An 18,165-nucleotide genomic window follows, 5' to 3' on the forward strand; every position below is an offset into this window, starting at 1 on the left:
TTTTATAATCATACCGAAGTTGAAAAATACCTCTACCTCAATTGCTTGCAACTTTGAAAAAAAGTTGTAACACATGAAAATAACCATGAAGATGTATTGTGACTCGTGTGACAAGAAAACGTGACTCGCGTGACAAGTTCAATTTTCGGATAGTTCTAGACCAAATGCAGTAGTGAATTGAAGGTACAGATCTTGCATAGTGAAATATAACATTCATTGGTCTAGAAAGTGTCCAAAAGGTACTTCCCTTGAGAATCTCCAGATGATATTAATGTCCCCGAGTTACCTTCATGATTGCAGACAGTAGGTAATATACTGTACGGGTAGTACAGTTGTTCAGGCAATATATTTTGTCAATTAATATTTATAACAATATTTAGTCTGTTGAAGTCACTCATTTGAAAGTTATAGAAGAAACAGATCTATCAAAATGTAATTCAAATTACCATTCTCATTTGTCATATTTGAATAAACCAAAAGTGTAATATTTGAAAAGATACATTCGCTCATAGGATTTTGGGAATGATTGAGCAGTTAAGACCTTAAGGTTGTCAAGTCATAGCACATGGCATTGCCAGATACAAATATAGATTATGTATTAGTATAATACTAAAAAATCAATGATATGTGCTAACTTTCCAAATGTGGTAATAAAATAGGCATTATATTGCGAATAAATATTCATGATTTTAAATTCTGATATTTCAAATGAAATTCTGATAATTAGTTGCATTATGTGTGCCCATTTAATTCAAGTTGCCTAATAAAAGGGGAATGCATATATGATATCTTTAATCAGTGATTCATTCATCAAAATATAACATCCCTGTAATTTTCACACAGCAAATAGGTAGAAACACTATCTTGATTTGACGTGACTCGCGTGACATTCGTAAAGGGTGATTTTCTGCAAAATTTGAATATCTTCTGAAAAGGATAATTCAGTAATCCTTTTGGTATCTATGTGAAGACTTGATATTTATTATTTTGGAGTAAAACTATTGTGCAGGCAAGAAGAAAAAAAACAAAAACAGTCAATTTTGTGACTCACATGACAGTAAATCGAGGGTGTTTACTGTTTTCTATTTACCACTGTTGTCTAATGCCTTGATATCAAAATAAAACTGAAGCTATTAAGTGAGCACTATGCTATAGCAAATATAATTAGTCCAACACACAGTTAATAGGTAGAAACACTATCTTGATTTGACGTGACTCGCGTGACGTGACTCGCGTGACATTCATAAAGGGTGATTTTCCGCAAAATTTGAATATCTTCTGGAAAGGACAATTCAGTAATCCTATTGGTATCTATGTGAAGACTTGATATTCATGATTTGGAGTAAAACTATTGTGCAGGCAAGGAGAAAAAAAAAAAAACAGTAAATTTTGTGACTCGCGTGACAGTAAATCGAGGGTATTTTCAATTCACCACTATTGTCTAATGCCTTGATGTCGAAAAAAAATTGAAGCTATTAAGTAAGCACTATGCTATAGCAATTATAATAAACTGATGATATCTATGATTACTATGTACAAATCTGCACAAAATGAAATTTCACTGTATTTTTCATAATGACAAGGGGAACCATTTGTTATAACTGACCCCATAATCAAACAAATAATGTTTCGGGGATGAAAAAATTATTTTTAGTAACTACAAGTATTCTATTTATTGGAAACTTATACAATTTTAATGTACAATGATTTTGAATTTTTGGGTATGATGTTGACCTTATCATGGAATTGACCATATAATGTACAGTAGTTTGCATTTCACCTAGGACTGTAAACCTCTCAAATATTCATTTCGGAAAATACTTATTATCTAAGTAATTCTTACTGTTCATGCATGACATATATACTGTACTGTAATAAAAAACACATTTTCAGATTTTTAACTTTGCTTTATCTTAAAGAGGCGATCCTTGTTCACTGTAAACATTCATTTAGAGTAATGAACACTCTAGTAGACTCAGCACCAATCCTGTTTATCCAATATTTAATTTTAAATCTTTAACTAGCTGTTATTGTTCTCCTGATATAATGTGTGACTAACAATGACATACACATTTACTGAAATGCAAGTTTTCAATAGAAATTCAGCTTTTAATATTAATATGATGAACACAAAGATAGCTAGACAATAACCTTCATATATTCAAAGACCTAATACAATAAGAATCAATAAGAGTGCAGCTTACAACTTCCTGTGATCGGTGGTTCAAATTCTACTAAAACCATGATTTATTCAATACTTCAACTACTTTATTATTAAAGCAAAACAAACATACATGCAGATGATTGAAAGGTATTTGGTGCTTGGCACACTGTCAGGTTGGCCTTGGTTTCACCATTCATATCACCCTCTGTGACTTCATACATATCATGAAGAAAGTAGAGTATTGGACCTGATAAGAAAAAAGTGTTTAAAATGTGTCAACTTCTTAGAAATCAACAGGTACAATAATTTATATTAGCACAGTAAATTTAAGGGTTTTAGTGAGTCAGCACTTGTTCACATTTCCTAAATATCTCATTTGGTCTCTTTCATGGATTATGAAGTGCAATGTGATCATGGAAGATGCTGCATTTACAGTCAGCTACATCATTTTAGAAGGGCAAACTAACTGTACTCACCAGTTTGTCCGTTAACTACATGACCTGAAATAAAACCAGAAAAGCCGACAGGCTAGGTGATTCCTTGTCACATATTGTATGAGAACATTTCAATAGATGTCAAACAATATTTTCAAGCTTTAACTTGTACTGTAACAAACAAGATACATGCATTCATGTGGGCATACAGATCAAGATTTTCTATCTGCCACCAACTATCCCTTTAATATTTGTTATTTCTGAATGAAAGTTGGATGGCATTTCACTGTGGATGTATATTGACAACTTACTGCAAAAAACCAAACTTTTGAGAACATTTGAGATAACCTGATCATCAGACGCCTTGATGCTCTGAGTGTGGCAGCTGACAAGGGCCAAGCTGTTAAGTCACTCATAAGAGTATCAACTTTCTGAAACAAAGCACATCTTCTGACTGACAGTACAGTATGCATTGTTCAAGATTACTTCAGGACCTAATGTGTATTGTATAAATTGACCCCTTCACAAACTTAACTGAAGCTGACCCAACAAAGTTCACCGAAAGAAATTATAGCGACCAAGAACTATTGGGCACCATCATACCAATAACTGTATGAGGAAATCATGGAATATAATGTGGAAAAAACTTCCAACTTTAAGTTAATGTGACCTTTGACCTATTCAAACAACACTAGGATCCTTGTACTCACTAAGGTGGTTATATGCAACATATGAAATCCATCCAAGTTTTACTTTTGGAGTTATCAAGTTAACAAAAATTGTAGACTTTGACATCTACTGACCTGGAATAACATTTGACCTTCCCCAATACCAAAAGCAGCTGAAAACTTACTAAGGATCACATACAGTATATAACAACCAATTATGAGATTTATCAAGCTACAATTATTGAGTTAACTTGTTTGCACAGTTTTCAGACATTGCCCCCTGTTACAGTACTTCAAATGAGCTCTGAGACTTGAAGTAGAAGCGGCATGTATACCACTCAACTATAAATTCACCAATTCTATATGGTCAGTAACCTTGTTTAAAAGGTTAACATATTCCGGCCACTGTTGATCTCAAATGACTTTTGACTTCACTACATACTGTAACTAAAACAGCCAAGAACTTACTATTACTATGTAGTAAGTTGAATAAACAAAACTACATAGCGTATAACTTCATACAAGCTATGCTTGGTGAATCATGTTTACAAGCCAGGGTGTCACATATGCACACACGAGCACACGCACACAGACAGTATATACACACCATGGGCAATTGCACATCCCATGTTGTGCCTTGGGCATGGAATAAAAATGCAGAGCCCTATAACAAAATCAAACCAGTCAATATAGAGCACAGCTTGCCATATTGTTTAATAAATGAAAATGAACAGTTTAATTTTCAACAAACCAACCTGACCTCACTGTTGGTACAAATGTCATAACTCCTTCCGAAAATACATGGATCTTGGTGTCTTGCTTGACGATAAACTTGATATGCGAGAACATATTCAGAACACTTGTCGTTTTGCTGCGTATGGTATTTACAAAATTGGTAAACTCAGGAGGTATCTAGATCAAAGCTCAACTGAACACCTGGTTCATGCTTTTGTTTCCTCCTATCTGGATTACTGCATCAGTTTGTATGTAAATTTGCCAGTTTCCTCTTCAGAGAATTCAGAACGCTGTTGCGCGCCTAGTCTCACTAACTAAAAAGTTTGATCACATCACTCCTGTACTCTGTTCATTGCATTGGCTTCCCGTCTCTCAGCGCATCCAGTTTAAGATCCTACTGCTCACCTACAAAGCGATTAACAGGCTTGCCCCTCAACATATCACTGACCTTCTTACTCCTTTGCGTCGGTCAACTACAGTTACATTTCGCTCTTCCTATCATGCGCATTTCAATTAACTTCTGGTCCAGGTACAGTACCTGCACTCATTGAGGCGATCGTGCCTTTTCGGTCGCTGCGCCTTTTCTCTGGAAGGAACTCCCATTTCATGTTCGTGTCTCTGCCTCCCTTTGTATTTTCAAGGTCTAGACAACTTTAGACACCTCTGTTTTATTCCTAGTTTCTCTTTTTCCTTGGTTTCCTTTGTCTCTTTCCTACTTTGTAAAGCGTTTTGAAACGCTGTATTAAGCGCTATATAAATGTAATTTATTATTATTAAAGGTTCTGTGATGTCCAGCATATATGCACACAAAATTTCTGTCACCAAGCTATCCATATCTACTGTATATTAGTTTATAAACACTCACATTAATCATGTATATTGCAAGCTACAGTACACAGTATATGACTCAATCTGGACACTATCATTGATCTCGGTCTGGGTTTTGACCTGATTGTTATTGTAAGTGAATTTAACGTACTGTAAACAGTATCTTGTTATTCAGGATAAATACTGTACAATGAAACAAACTGTAGGGGAAGTTATGGCTGATTCAAAATGCATTGCAATGACATATATCGAAGGAGGAAGTTGAAATTTACAAGGCATTCAGTAACAATGTACAGTACTGTGCAATAACTCCTACAGTATGTACAGTATGCCATGTATGAATGAAATGATACTGCTTATACTGTATCTAACACTTCAATTAGGATGTCATACCACTTTACTAATTTGTAAGATTATTTTTTCTTGCCTACAGTGTGTTACTGTATCATATATGTGCAATCCATTGACTTACAACAGATTTGTCTAATTATATACCATATGACTTTAGATATATATATATCAGTGTGAAGGAAACTAAGAAACCTAATTTACAACAAGAGGGATTCCAATGTCCCTGTCATATTTAATTGGTACAATTAAAGAAGGTTGCTTTGTACCAGCATTTCTAATTTTATTAATTGTTTTATAGTCAATCTAGTAATATCCACACGTATATGACTAACATTTCCCCAACAGAAAATTTAAGATGTAGACTAGATATTCTGATCATATGTTATAGAAAACTAATTTCTACAACCAGAATCACCAATTATGTATATACCAGATTGCCCAACCCCCCCCCCCACCCCTATTCTCCTACCCTCCAATACAGTAGATAAACCAACCAACTTACCATTTAAACAGATGCAGAAGAACAGAAATAACCAAAGACATTTGCCAAAAAAGTGGCCGATGGAGACCTTCATTATTTCTGCCAGATGTAGTCACATGAAGGAAAGGTCTGGATAGAAACAAACAAAATTGTTATGACTTTACGAAATACAAACTTGTTAGAATGCATGGCTTGCCAAAAGCAATCAAACACAAATGTTGAAGACTTGAAAGAGAAGAATAGAAAGCTTAAGTACAGAACTGCTTGTTTAACTTGTAATGATGGTATCATATAGTCAATCCCAGCTCATTTGTTTGGTTGCAAACTTTTACAACAATTTGAGAAATTAAATTTTTTACAAAACATACTCTTGAAAAGTCAATGATGTAAAACAACTCTTTAGCTCACATCAATGCCACTAACAGACCTATGAAAACCATTGCTTAAATATTAATAGCTTATGAATATATTTTAAAACATGGGACGATATTTAGAGGTACACAGACTGTACCTGTACTGCAGCCTATTGAGGAATTACTGTACTAATGTACATCAATGGCAATGTGTCTGCTGCAGTTTGTCCATATCATACCTTTCGGTTAGTGTGAATTTGTAAACAGTATTGTAGCTTTCACAGTAGTAGAGCATTTTTTTCACTGAAGCAACTGAATGACATTACATTTTTCTGTATGAATTTTCCCAACAATGTTTTGTTCTGTAAATGCACTATTCTCAAAAACAGTGCTCAGAGTTACAAATTGTAAATTGTAAGTTATACCTTGGGTTATCTATGATCATCTTCAAGGTCAAAGTATATTTGGACTCCATAGTATAACATGACTGTACTGTAACATTCTACAATCATATTAAGGAACAGTATCTTACAATAGATTATCCAGGGAAGTAGTCCTCAAGATACTTTCTGTTATATAGTCAATTCTTGTGTTAGCAGTGAGCTGCACAGTTTAATTGAAAATAAGAGGCATTTGAGCAAAGAAGATTAAAACTGCATTGTGATGTCAAAACATTGTATACAACCTAATACAATATAGTTTCTGTACCTTAAATAGAAAACAATACATTTAATGTAGATATGAAAGGTAATTAGTGGGGTGAATTAAATTATTACAGTTATTATATTAGCAAGGCCTACTTTAATGGATCTCATACTGTACGTACACAGGAGGAACAACAGGGTTACGTTAATTGACAGAATGTCACATCACAAAGGAGGTTTCCAATTAAATATATCAACATGGCTATCACTTTGTGTATCTAAGAGTAATTTTATACTAACATGCACTGCCAATAAACTGGGAAAAGCTTCAGCCTAAGTGATCAGATTTACATTGGACAGTATAAATAGCTACTGTACTGTATCCATGATTAACTAAGGTTTGTTACTACCTGTAAAGTATCTTAACCAACCCACAATACCATTATTAAATGTCTATCATTATAATGTGACTAGGTTTAGGAGTTGACAACACATATTTTGTAGTGTCAACTCCTAGTCACACTATAATGATAGCTCTTTCAACCGTAAAGTAATGTTCTTCAGGGTACTGGGTACTTCAGGCTTGATACAGTAGTTATGGTAGAGCACTTCAATTGAAAATGTAAGCCTTCTTCCCTGTGATAACATGATGCATTGCTAACAAAGAGACAAAGAGAATAATGCCTTCAATATATTATATTTACAAAAAAAAGGTGTTCAGAACAAAAAAAAGTAGGGGCATATTGTACAAAGCCAAAACCAACAATTGCCATTTAATTGACCTTACCCTGTTTTCTTGTTCTATCTGAGGCTGAACAACCAAAGTTGGAAACACAAGGCTGAAGAAATTCCCTATCCTGTGAATGTAGAGTTATGACAATAGAAGCAAAAGTTTATTGCCAATAAGAAATGCCTAGCAGGAGTCAGATCACATTAAAATATATAAACATATATCAACATTGATGCACACAAGATAAAACAAAGTCATATTACAACATTTCTTGTATATTGTACTTGGTTACAATGTAGTTCCATTGGACACACAGTATTTAATACTGAGACTATAGAAGCAACTTTGTCATGTCTTGTGGTATGTACAATGCATGTTGGAAAGCACTTAAAATTAAACTATTCACAATTAGGTACAGTACAGTATATACTGTACAGTTTGGCAGCAATCATGGAACATTTCTGGATGAAGTGAAATTTAATCAATGAATGATGAATGTACAAAACAAAGAAACCAACTGCTACTAGAGAAGGGAACAGGTACCCTACATGAGTAACCATAAAGGTATAATAAATAGTTAGCCCAAAATAATTACCATCCAGTCTGGAAATTTGTAAAAATGATAAAAGAGTTAGCTTTATTCAAAGCAATACACATCCAGGGGGATGAATAATTTTCATCCGTACACTTTGTATTCAATGTGAATGCAATTCAATCATCTGTCTTGAGAGCATAAATCTCTATCAGTATTCTAAAAAAAATGTTTTTATTAAAACTAAATTGCCTTTCCAGCCAATGAAAGTTTGATAAATGCACTTTTTTACCATAGTACAGTGTGTGATTATGGTACTATGCCTGGAGGCTTGATTCGAAGCAAACTCTGTGCAGCCCTAGCCCCTAATGTAAGAAATGATGACTAGTACATGTACTGTACTCTAAGCAGCAAACATGCTAATTGTTGTATTTAGCAAACCCTATATACTGTGAATGCTATGTTATTGTAGTTGTACTTGAACTGTTCCAATCTAAGTTTGCACAGAAACTTCCTCCCACATACAGTATGGTACCTACAGTACGTACACTAGCCACACATTGCTGAAATAATAAAGGTTATGTAAAACTATACCATTTAATGCAAGAATTTTGCAACCCAAAAGAATATTTTCACAAGTTTCATTCAATGGGCATTGTACTGAAAGGCTTGTAGGGCTGTGGAGATCGACAAACATTGCATTCATCATTTCCTGTAAGCAGCAAGTATAGTGTAGTAGGATATTACAGATCTTTGTATACAACTTTGCTATACAAATCAATTAAGAAACCATATCAAATGTTAGATTATTGACATGGAATTTCCTGTTGGGCACATTTTACCAATCTTGCATATTTTACCAATCTATCAGGAATTTCTACTTAAAATCACATTTCCACTTCCTGTACTTATTGAATAGATGCCAAGTGCTTACAAAATTTAAAGATAAACGATAATGACACCAAGAAAATCTCTACTTTAATGTAGTTCATATGTTACCCATCCACATATTTTTTAATTTTACAATTAGCACACCGGAAGGTTATAAAATAGGGGATTAAAGATTGTTTTTTGTCCCAGTAATTAATACGAATTTAGGAATTTGCAAACACTGCAATGACCTTGCACAGCACTCAGGTCCGTGAATGATGTCACTATGATGATCTATTCTGTAGTGCACTGTTAAGAACAGAGCTTTGTGTGCATTTTGGGTCAGAGTAACTGTTATTTACTTTAATTTTCTGGCATAACGTTCACAGCTTACTGTATATAGATAATTAATGTCATAGTTTCTTGAGAACTTCACAGCGTATATAGTTTCTTTTTAAGACATTTGCAACTTAACAAGTAGAAGCGCTTGTGTTCACAACTGTTGAGTAAAACAGAGAGGTCACATTGAGCTTGAAATGCAACCACATTTGAACTCAATTGAGTGGTCAGTCAAGCTCTAAAAATGTTCTCACTACAATTGATGCCTTAAATGCGTTTATTCACATGCATGTCTCATGGTTTGGGATGCAGGAGGAATCATTCTAGTACAACTTCACGGCAGTTTGCTAACTGTGCAAAGACAAGTGGCAGTGTGTTTCCGCTACTGTACGTAATACTTTCTTGATGTTTTTTGCTGGAGCATACAAACATTTCCTATTTGTATTTCACTTTTAAATGGTATGGAGGTATGAAGCGGGCAGAACAAACTTTAACTTTTTTTTGACGTGAGAAACTCCTGTTGTGATGAAGACTTTCCTCGTTCTCCTCACAAATTGTATCCAGAGTTTCCGATATTTCTCACTACTTTTTCTGCTTGGAATATTAAACAAGAGCATCAATGATGCAGTATCTCAATACTGGAAGTTTTAATTTTGATTCCTAATTTCAAATCTTTGCTCTGTCTCTACAATTATCAATATCAATCATGGTACAACAAATATATAACTTGCATTTTTGCTACATTGCCACGAATAGTCGCTGCATGTTACACTTTATCCTGCTAGTCTTGCCTTTAGCGCTCATTGCCTGTTAGTCGAAAGAACGACGTTGCAAGGTTTAGTAATGTCATAGAATATTTAAGAACTTGTTTTTTATGTGGTATCCTTCATCTTAGGTCAGTCTCTGTTGGACTTTTTGGTCATATAGTTTGACGTCAATGACAACAGCCAAATTAGAAGAGGCGAACAACTCGACCATATTCTTGATGCCTGCCTTGAGAGCTAGGCCTATTGACCTTCTGTATGTTACTGTAGACTGTAGTGGTGACTACCATCAAAACTGTGTCCACTTCTAGATATCAAAACAACCCACGTTTTTCCATCTCAATTTTTCTGACATGAAGATTTCATGGATTTATGACTTGGAAAAAATAATGTAAAAGAAGATTACAAGTTTTTATATGCAAGTGATGGGTGGCCTCCTCTTCCCCTAATAGCCACCTCAGTTCCTCTCCATTTTGTTATTTTATTTTAATTCTTTGTACATTTGATGTCAAACATTACAGGTTCAAAAGAAAGCTAAACATACTTCTTATAACCTTATATCCTTATAAATAAAACATAACCTTATACAATTTTTATAGTCTTATCAAAGTTGTGATGCTATGGCCGGCTCCTCTTTTATACGTACCCATCATACAAACTTACCCTGGTCCTTCCTAGGAAAAGCTGTCTGAACACCAGTGTGATGCTAATGTGGCTATCACTGAAAGCCTAATAGGCCCCTAGGCCTATATATATATTTTTTTTTAAATGCACTAGGCCTACAGTAAGTAGCCTTCAGAAATACAAGAATGTGTATACGTAATTATTAGTGTTTGCACGGGTTATCCGGGTACCCGGGTACCCGCCCGACGTGATACTACCCGGTTCCTAATTTATAACCCGGATCCTAAGCAAAGTGTGGTTTAAAAAAAAAAAAAAAAATTGGCAAACCGACGGTTAGGCAGATTTCCCATTGACTTAGTGTGGTGTTAGGCTACAATGTGGTCGAAGATAACAGCAATAACGAAAGCTTTCCATAGATATCTTATAACTGCGTCACAATTTCAGCTAATAAACAGATGGCTAGGCTAGACTACCCCCATTGACTTAGTGTGGTGTTAGGCAACCATGTGCATGGTCGAACGTAACAGCAATAACGAAAGTATTCCATGGATGTCTTATAACTGCGTAACAACTCCAGCAAATAAACAGATGGTTAGGCTTAGCTAGATTTCTCATTGACTTAGTGTGGTGTTAGGCTACCATGTGGAAGAAATTATTATTTATTCATTCGTTTATTTCAAAGAAGGAAAGGCTGACAAGGAATTTTACGCGATGTTTATGGATTATAGACGGGATAACTAAAAAATAGTAATCGCAAGTGGCTTCTTACTAATCGTTTATTCCAAACGCGATCAAATTGCGCGAATCGCACAATCTCGCGGCTAATGCGAACCCTGGGCCTGCATAATAGATAGTAGTAGTATTAAAAACTGTTTAAGAGCTAAATTGGATATTTATATGGTTTGATCCAATAGACGTGCACGAGCTAGCATAAGCAGCGGCGGCAGTGCGATGTTAGTAGTAATGCTAATTATAATTTAATAATTTATTTATTAACAAGTTATGAAAGAAACAGAAGCAAATAAAAATTATTGAGGGAGGTTTTATATCTTATCTTACACATACGTATTTGAACATGAAAACATTGTCAGTAGAGAATATAATGCATTATTACATCATCCAATATGTAATTTCTTGAAAATCGTGATACACGAGGGTAAACAATTTTTTTCCGGGTACCCGGATACCCGACGGGTAACGTCCCTCGGGTACCCGGTTCCCGATTTTTGGACCCGTGTAAACACTAGTAATTATACAAAATACATGAAGGGCAATCAAACAAACTTATCATGGCCCTTGCTCTGAAAAGCTACCTGAACACCAGTACTATCCTTAAATGGATGTTACAAAAACGAAGGCCTAATTTAAATTAAATGCACTAGGCCTACGTAGAATTCAGCAGTACAGAATGTAATTAGCATGCAATACACTAACACCTCGCGTACCTAACTACAGAACAGAAAATTGTTCGCGAGGGTAGCCATTTTCGTATATCTAACTTGTAGCTGTTATGAGTCATAGCCAATCTGCTACAAAACTGACTTGGGGGCGGGGCTTAATCATCAAAAACGGACCTTTTTACTAAAAGTAGGGGCGGCAGCTCAGTGTTGTTTTAAGAAAGAAAAATCATTTAAACATCAAATAAAGCAAATAAAAGCCATTAAATGTCATATACATGTAGTAAAATTCTTATTAATACCTACCTGTAAACAACAAATGAAAGTTTGAAATTTTAATAAACTATATAATACATAGGACCCTATCTTAGACGATACCACTGTTGAAAGACAGTTCTATTCTATTCTCTTTCATAAAACATAAGTTTTGGAGCGTGTGCAAAACAGGTCTGCCAAAGTGTGTTTTCAGTCCAAATTGGCCCGATTTGGACATAAATCGGTGAAAAAGTCACAGAATGAGATACAATTCTGGAATAAAAAATAGTAACTTTTGTTGGTCTATATGATATATTCTTGCTCTGGAAATTCCAGAGAAAAAGAACTTTGTTTGAAGACGCTGAAAAATTTTTAAGAGAAGAGAAAGTCCCACTTACTGTTACAATATCTCTATACATGTAATGTATTGAGATAAAAATCTTATTGTAAAGTCTGCATTCGTTCTGTTGCATACCCCTACAGTATTATTTCTTGGCATTTAGCTAGTGTTTGAGGTTGTTGGTCGCATCAATATAGAGTACGCTGCAACTGAACTAACAAACTCGGTGCACGCAGCTGAAGTACAGTTTATGCCAAGTTCACTTTGTTTTCATCATACTACATCACAGGTCACTCTGGTTCACGTGATCATCATACCGCCTTTCGTGGAAAGCCTAAATGTTCTTTCAAAACCTCGACAAGTTTAGGATTTTTCAGCCTTTCCATCATCGGGTTGACCTTCATATTTTAGATATATATGTAAAAAGGAAACCAACTACTGTAGAATACACGTGAATAAAATTGTAGGTTTCGACAATGCTGAACAATCATTATCGTTCATCTTTAAAGTTATAAACCAAGATTAACTCTGTAGTTAACTTCCTTCCCAACAGGAAATTACACAAAATCTGAATCAAAGAAGTTACATTCTAAAAGATATTGTAGCTTCCTGCAACAAGGTGTAAATAACATTGTCTACAGACCAACTGAAAAGAAAAGTTAATAAATCCCCAAATGTTCTTATGCCACATGACATATAGTTGAAATAAACAGTGTAACAAAGACACAGTAGTAGCATAATACGTAAGCATTAAGACACTTTTATGTCAAGTAGTGCTGACATAGGATTTTAAACTATCTGGTTGTAACATTTACAGTATAGGTCATCATACCCCTTATTGCTATGTCATACGCCTATAGTCTTGCCTGCTTACAGTGCCAGATAAACATGTACAGTATGGTGGTCTATAGTAACATTGCGAGTTCCCTATGAATGCATACTGTGTGTTACAAATGTAGTTGCATTGATAGACAATGGTACTGTAGCTGTCATGTTTGAAAGTTAAATTGTAAACACCATTACAATCGCAATTTTAAACTACAAAGACCGAACTGACATGGCTAAAATTGCCACAGTGAAACATTTGGTATTTTGAGAAAATGTTGTGGATTATATCACTGATTGAGAGGAATTATTCAGTAGACTTCTTCACACGTGCCAAGTCAGAGAAATTCTTCCTGAACATTTCAAGCTGTTTGACTCCTCAAACTAGTGGCAGAGCGTCCATACAGTCCAGGGAGAGGATACCCCCCTGACGGACTCAAATGGACTGCTGGGGCCCTTTCCAGGTTTTTACCACTTTTTACTTATTTGCGATTATTTACTTTTTTATTGCGCTTTCATCTACTTTCTACCTATTGACATTTGTCACATTTTGTTGGCGATGACACATATATATTCTTTGTTTATCTGTAAGTTAGCAAGGCCAGTAAAGGTAATTTCCAGCGATCTAGGAAGTATCTTTATTCAAATCAAATCTGAACGCTCCACGCCAACCTGTGGTGGCGCTCCGCTTAGATAGTGTCGAAAGCGCCCCTACAGACCATTCTCGCCCCCTTGACCAAAACCCCTACTCCTGACCTACAGTAAGTTACAAGTATAATTATTTCTTTTTGGGGAGAACCTGGAAAACCCATTGATGAAATCATGTACCTGAATTGATAGAAACTAACTCAATGAGCAAAATGAGTTAAAGTAACATAAACGCCCTTACTGTTGCAAATTTACCATAGGATATATACTGTACCATCTTACAATTTTTAGCATTGACTTCCTTAGGCCTACACTTCGTAAGTTTGAACAACAGTAATACACAGGCTTGCCAATGGTATATATTCAAAACACATTTTTTTATTTGATGAAGTTCATAATTAAATATCAGTACTAAAATTACGACATACATAAGTCTTAGGTAGCAGGCACGACATATTGATGAATTTACAACACGAAGTGACACAGTTTAGATTTTCGTGAAACTAGTCTGTACGTGTCATTTTATGGACCCACTCAAGCTTGTCAAATTAGAGATTACTCACCAAAGAATAGTAATCACATTGATATCCCAGTTTGCGCTTTAAATTCCATTACATCAAGTTGTAAAATCTGACTGAATTCAAACAGCTTCCTCAGGACAAGAAACATGAAAATGTGATATGGTTTGATTAAACTTCGACAGTTTCCTTCTACTTTGAATGACGGTACCAGAAGGAAGTTTCAGTTTTTTCAGTTCAGTAATATTACTTCCTCGTACGGTTGACCAGAATGTCATTACCAACCAAGTAGCGGAATATGCTAGGACTCTGTTATGTAAACAGAAATGTGTCTATGCATCCGTGACATAAAATAGTCAATGCAATACTGACTTTAAACTTTTCTTTTGAGGTAGTTCAGCACACCGTGACCATTTAGAGACTACGGTGAAGAAAACTGAATATTGCTCGCGCTCAACATGTTAATGTACATATCATAGAGGGATTACAGGCATGCATCGGTTATACATCGCATGCCAATTACATACAATCACTTGCCGTGTTATTACCCTTCCATATTGGTTGGGAGGGGGCTGCAACCCCCCCAGCCCCCCGCCTCCCCCGCCTCCTACGCCTATGTTCATTCGTATAAAATTCAAACAAAAAATAGTCAATGGAATACTGACTTCAACTTTTCTTTTGAGGTAGTTCAGCACCAGGCTATGGCTAAATGTACTTATGATACCATATGTGCATTTTGTAGATATCCGTATAACAAGATGATTTAATCTTGTATGCAATGTTTAAGAATGTTTTCGGTTTGGGTAATAGCTTCAATTTTGCTAATCATGATAAGGCCCTAAGTTACACCCGGATGTTAAATAGATAAATTGTCATTAATTTAAGTCTATCAATTCATCAAAATGGACAGAAAACATGTTTATCTCCCCATATGTACAAGAATTCAGTTGCAGCTACCATACAAGTTTGACTTTAGCAATGACCTTATACAGGGACGCATCCTATAATAACTGCACTATGCTTTACCGATCAGAGGGCGTAGTACATGACACGAAAAAACAACTTGGTGAAAGGTTTTTGGGAATTTTGTTGTGGATCACAACAATGGTATTCTTCCAGATTTGACTCACAATAGAGGAATTCGATTTGAGTATTAAAACTAAATGGCTCAGTGACAGAGTAGCCTACGAGACTCTTGTTTCTGTCGTTTTCAACGTTGATCTATAGTAGCTGCGTACCTGGAAACTTAAACTCAAGTTCTAATGGTACTTAGCCCACAAGCATGAACTAAGTATAATTCTATCAGCTAATGTAAGCATATAAATGAAATTTTAAGGGGAAAATCAATTCAATTTGTGGTTACAAATTTATATCTGATGTCCTAAGTTAATGACATGCTTATGGCTATAGCGACGTCCGTAGTTAACAGCAACCACAAAGAACTTTAAAAAAGAGGAAAAAAAAACCGTGAAAATAAAAGAAATGATGAATAAATTAATATTGGTAAAACAAGTAACCTAAAAATGAGAAGAGAGCAAGAAAAACAAACCCAAACCGTAACAGACACACACCCAGCTATTATATGTTGCTTCGGTGCCATACTGAAATATCCTGTCTTGTACTACGCCCTCTAATCGGTAAAGCACAGGCACTTATTATAGGATGCGTCCCTGTATTAGGTCATTGCTAAAGTCAAACTTGTATGGTAGTTGCAGCTGAATTCTTGTATGTATGGGGAGATCAACATGTTTTCTTTAGTTGATATAAACGAATATCTATGTGAGATTTCTATGTATTCTCAAATTTGAACAAACTTTAATGTACGTCCCTGCGTGACGGTATAGTACTGTTTAACAGAATGTTGATATATAGCGTATAATCCAGGGTGCAAACAACATACGCTTGGGGATGGCTAGAAACATTCGGGGGATCATTCCACCCCCCCCCCCTCTCCACTCATAGACAGGCTATTTAAACAAAACTACATATAACATATTTTGCATCCAAGCACTCCCATTTACTGAAATTTCTAAAAACGACAATAGCACCCATTCATTTAATCCCCACCTTCGATCCCTCGATGATATCACATCTTAGGTTTATTGAGTGTTTAGTTGATTTGATTTGCGTTGAGCTGAGCTGAGTTATTGTTACAACTAATAGCGAGAGCTTGAGATCAAAGTTTGTAGTTCAGATCTGACCTGCGTTATTTATTCCAATGGTATTGATTGGGATTATTAAGGGGGCTGAGTCCTTTATTACATAACCCTAAACATATTTTTTTGCAACTTGAAACCACAAAATAGACAAAATAAACGTATAGGCACATACCTACATTATGGTCAACATTTAACTTTGTAGAGCATTTGCATCAAAGCATTTGCTTCTATCCGGAATGTACCTCATGCAGGTATTATTTATGTACCACTTTCTTAAAATGATACCACAGTCTAAGGCACAGACTGCGAGCTCCATGAGAAACAATACAAAGGTGAACAGAAAATCCAACATCTATGTGGCCTCAAAAACATGATTACGAAGTATTCCAAATTTGACAAAGACACGATGTGTTGGATGGTATGCGCAGTAATATGATATCTGTAAATTAGTCTCGTTACTGTCGTGGAATTCAACATTGTACTGAAAAGTGACAAAATTGTTATTAATGGGAATGCCATCAAATTAACATTTGCATTTGAAGGATAAATTTATCACTTAGTAAATCTCAATAATTCAACATGTTGAAATTAAACGATCAATGTTTCTCACAGCAGACAATTTGCGGCAAAATGATGAAATGCACGAAACTTGCAGAAAAAGATCGTAAGCTTTGTTCGGAAGGGACCTTAAACGTCTCCATACATTAATGAGACTGTAATGTAAGTCAATTATAGTTAGTAATAGCGCCACCAAAATGGTTAGTTTTCAGTTTGTTCATTAATGTGGTACTACTTAATTCTTCTACATGTTAGGGATTCTCTCTTTCTGTATGGTACAAGAGTGAGAGATAAGGATAAAATTTAAAATAGTAAATACGTTACACAATAGTACACGCATATGAACAATTCCTATGACCATTGAGAGTCGAACGCATGGTGAATACACGCTCTATGTATGTAAAATTATTAATTGAAACCCTCAGCTTCGATTGTAGGAATTGCAGTACTTGTCACGTGGTTTTGCGCCTTCTTATGCGGCTCGCGTATGAATATAACACTGACGTTCACATGCTGCAACACATTCACACACGCAAAGTATGAACGTATGCGCACACTTGTCCATATGAATATTTCATTAAGTGTTTTATTTTCATCGCCCTTCATTTCCCCTTACCTGTGCTTCAATGACGTTTGTGTTATGTTTGTGCAGCTACCACGGCTTCGTTTGAAGAATGATTAATTGTTACTCGGTATGGGTCATCTATTCTATTAAGTGGTATTTTCTTCCCGTAGAACTAGCCGTAATGAAATAGTCCTAAAGATATCCAATCCAATTGTAATGATTGAACTGTTACCAAAACCATTTTTAGTCCGATTCAAATCACAGAACGGTCATTCATATTCCTTCCGAATTTGCTGCTTACTTATGCTACTCATTTGCTATAGTAGGCTTGTTATAACCTAGACTAGGTTAAGTATGTGGGCAAATTCACTCCTTCAGAAAGT

General features: G+C 35.3%; 1 protein-coding gene across 27 annotated transcripts in view; it reads right to left on the minus strand.

Annotated features, from left to right (window-relative positions):
- LOC139982341 (uncharacterized) overlaps window positions 1-14,773 on the minus strand; it is a 99,407-nt gene extending 84,634 nt beyond the window's left edge. For 23 of the 27 annotated variants that reach the window (XM_071995227.1, XM_071995186.1, XM_071995175.1 and 20 more), the window contains exons 1-5: window positions 14,546-14,773; window positions 7,446-7,515; window positions 5,683-5,790; window positions 2,641-2,664; window positions 2,295-2,411 (exon numbers count right to left, since the gene is read on the minus strand). In XM_071995227.1, coding sequence (XP_071851328.1) covers window positions 2,295-2,411; window positions 2,641-2,664; window positions 5,683-5,755 — 214 coding nt within the window. In that variant the 5' untranslated portion in view covers window positions 5,756-5,790; window positions 7,446-7,515; window positions 14,546-14,773. The remainder of the gene's footprint in view (window positions 1-2,294; window positions 2,412-2,640; window positions 2,665-5,682; window positions 5,791-7,445; window positions 7,516-14,545) is intronic. The other 4 variants (XM_071995285.1, XM_071995277.1, XM_071995268.1 and 1 more) reach the window with 1 other exon arrangement.
- Window positions 14,774-18,165: the final 3,392 nt, after the last annotated feature.

The sequence above is a fragment of the Apostichopus japonicus genome, chromosome 2, assembly GCF_037975245.1.
Source record: "Apostichopus japonicus isolate 1M-3 chromosome 2, ASM3797524v1, whole genome shotgun sequence".
NCBI classification, from domain to species: Eukaryota; Metazoa; Echinodermata; class Holothuroidea; order Aspidochirotida; family Stichopodidae; genus Apostichopus; species Apostichopus japonicus.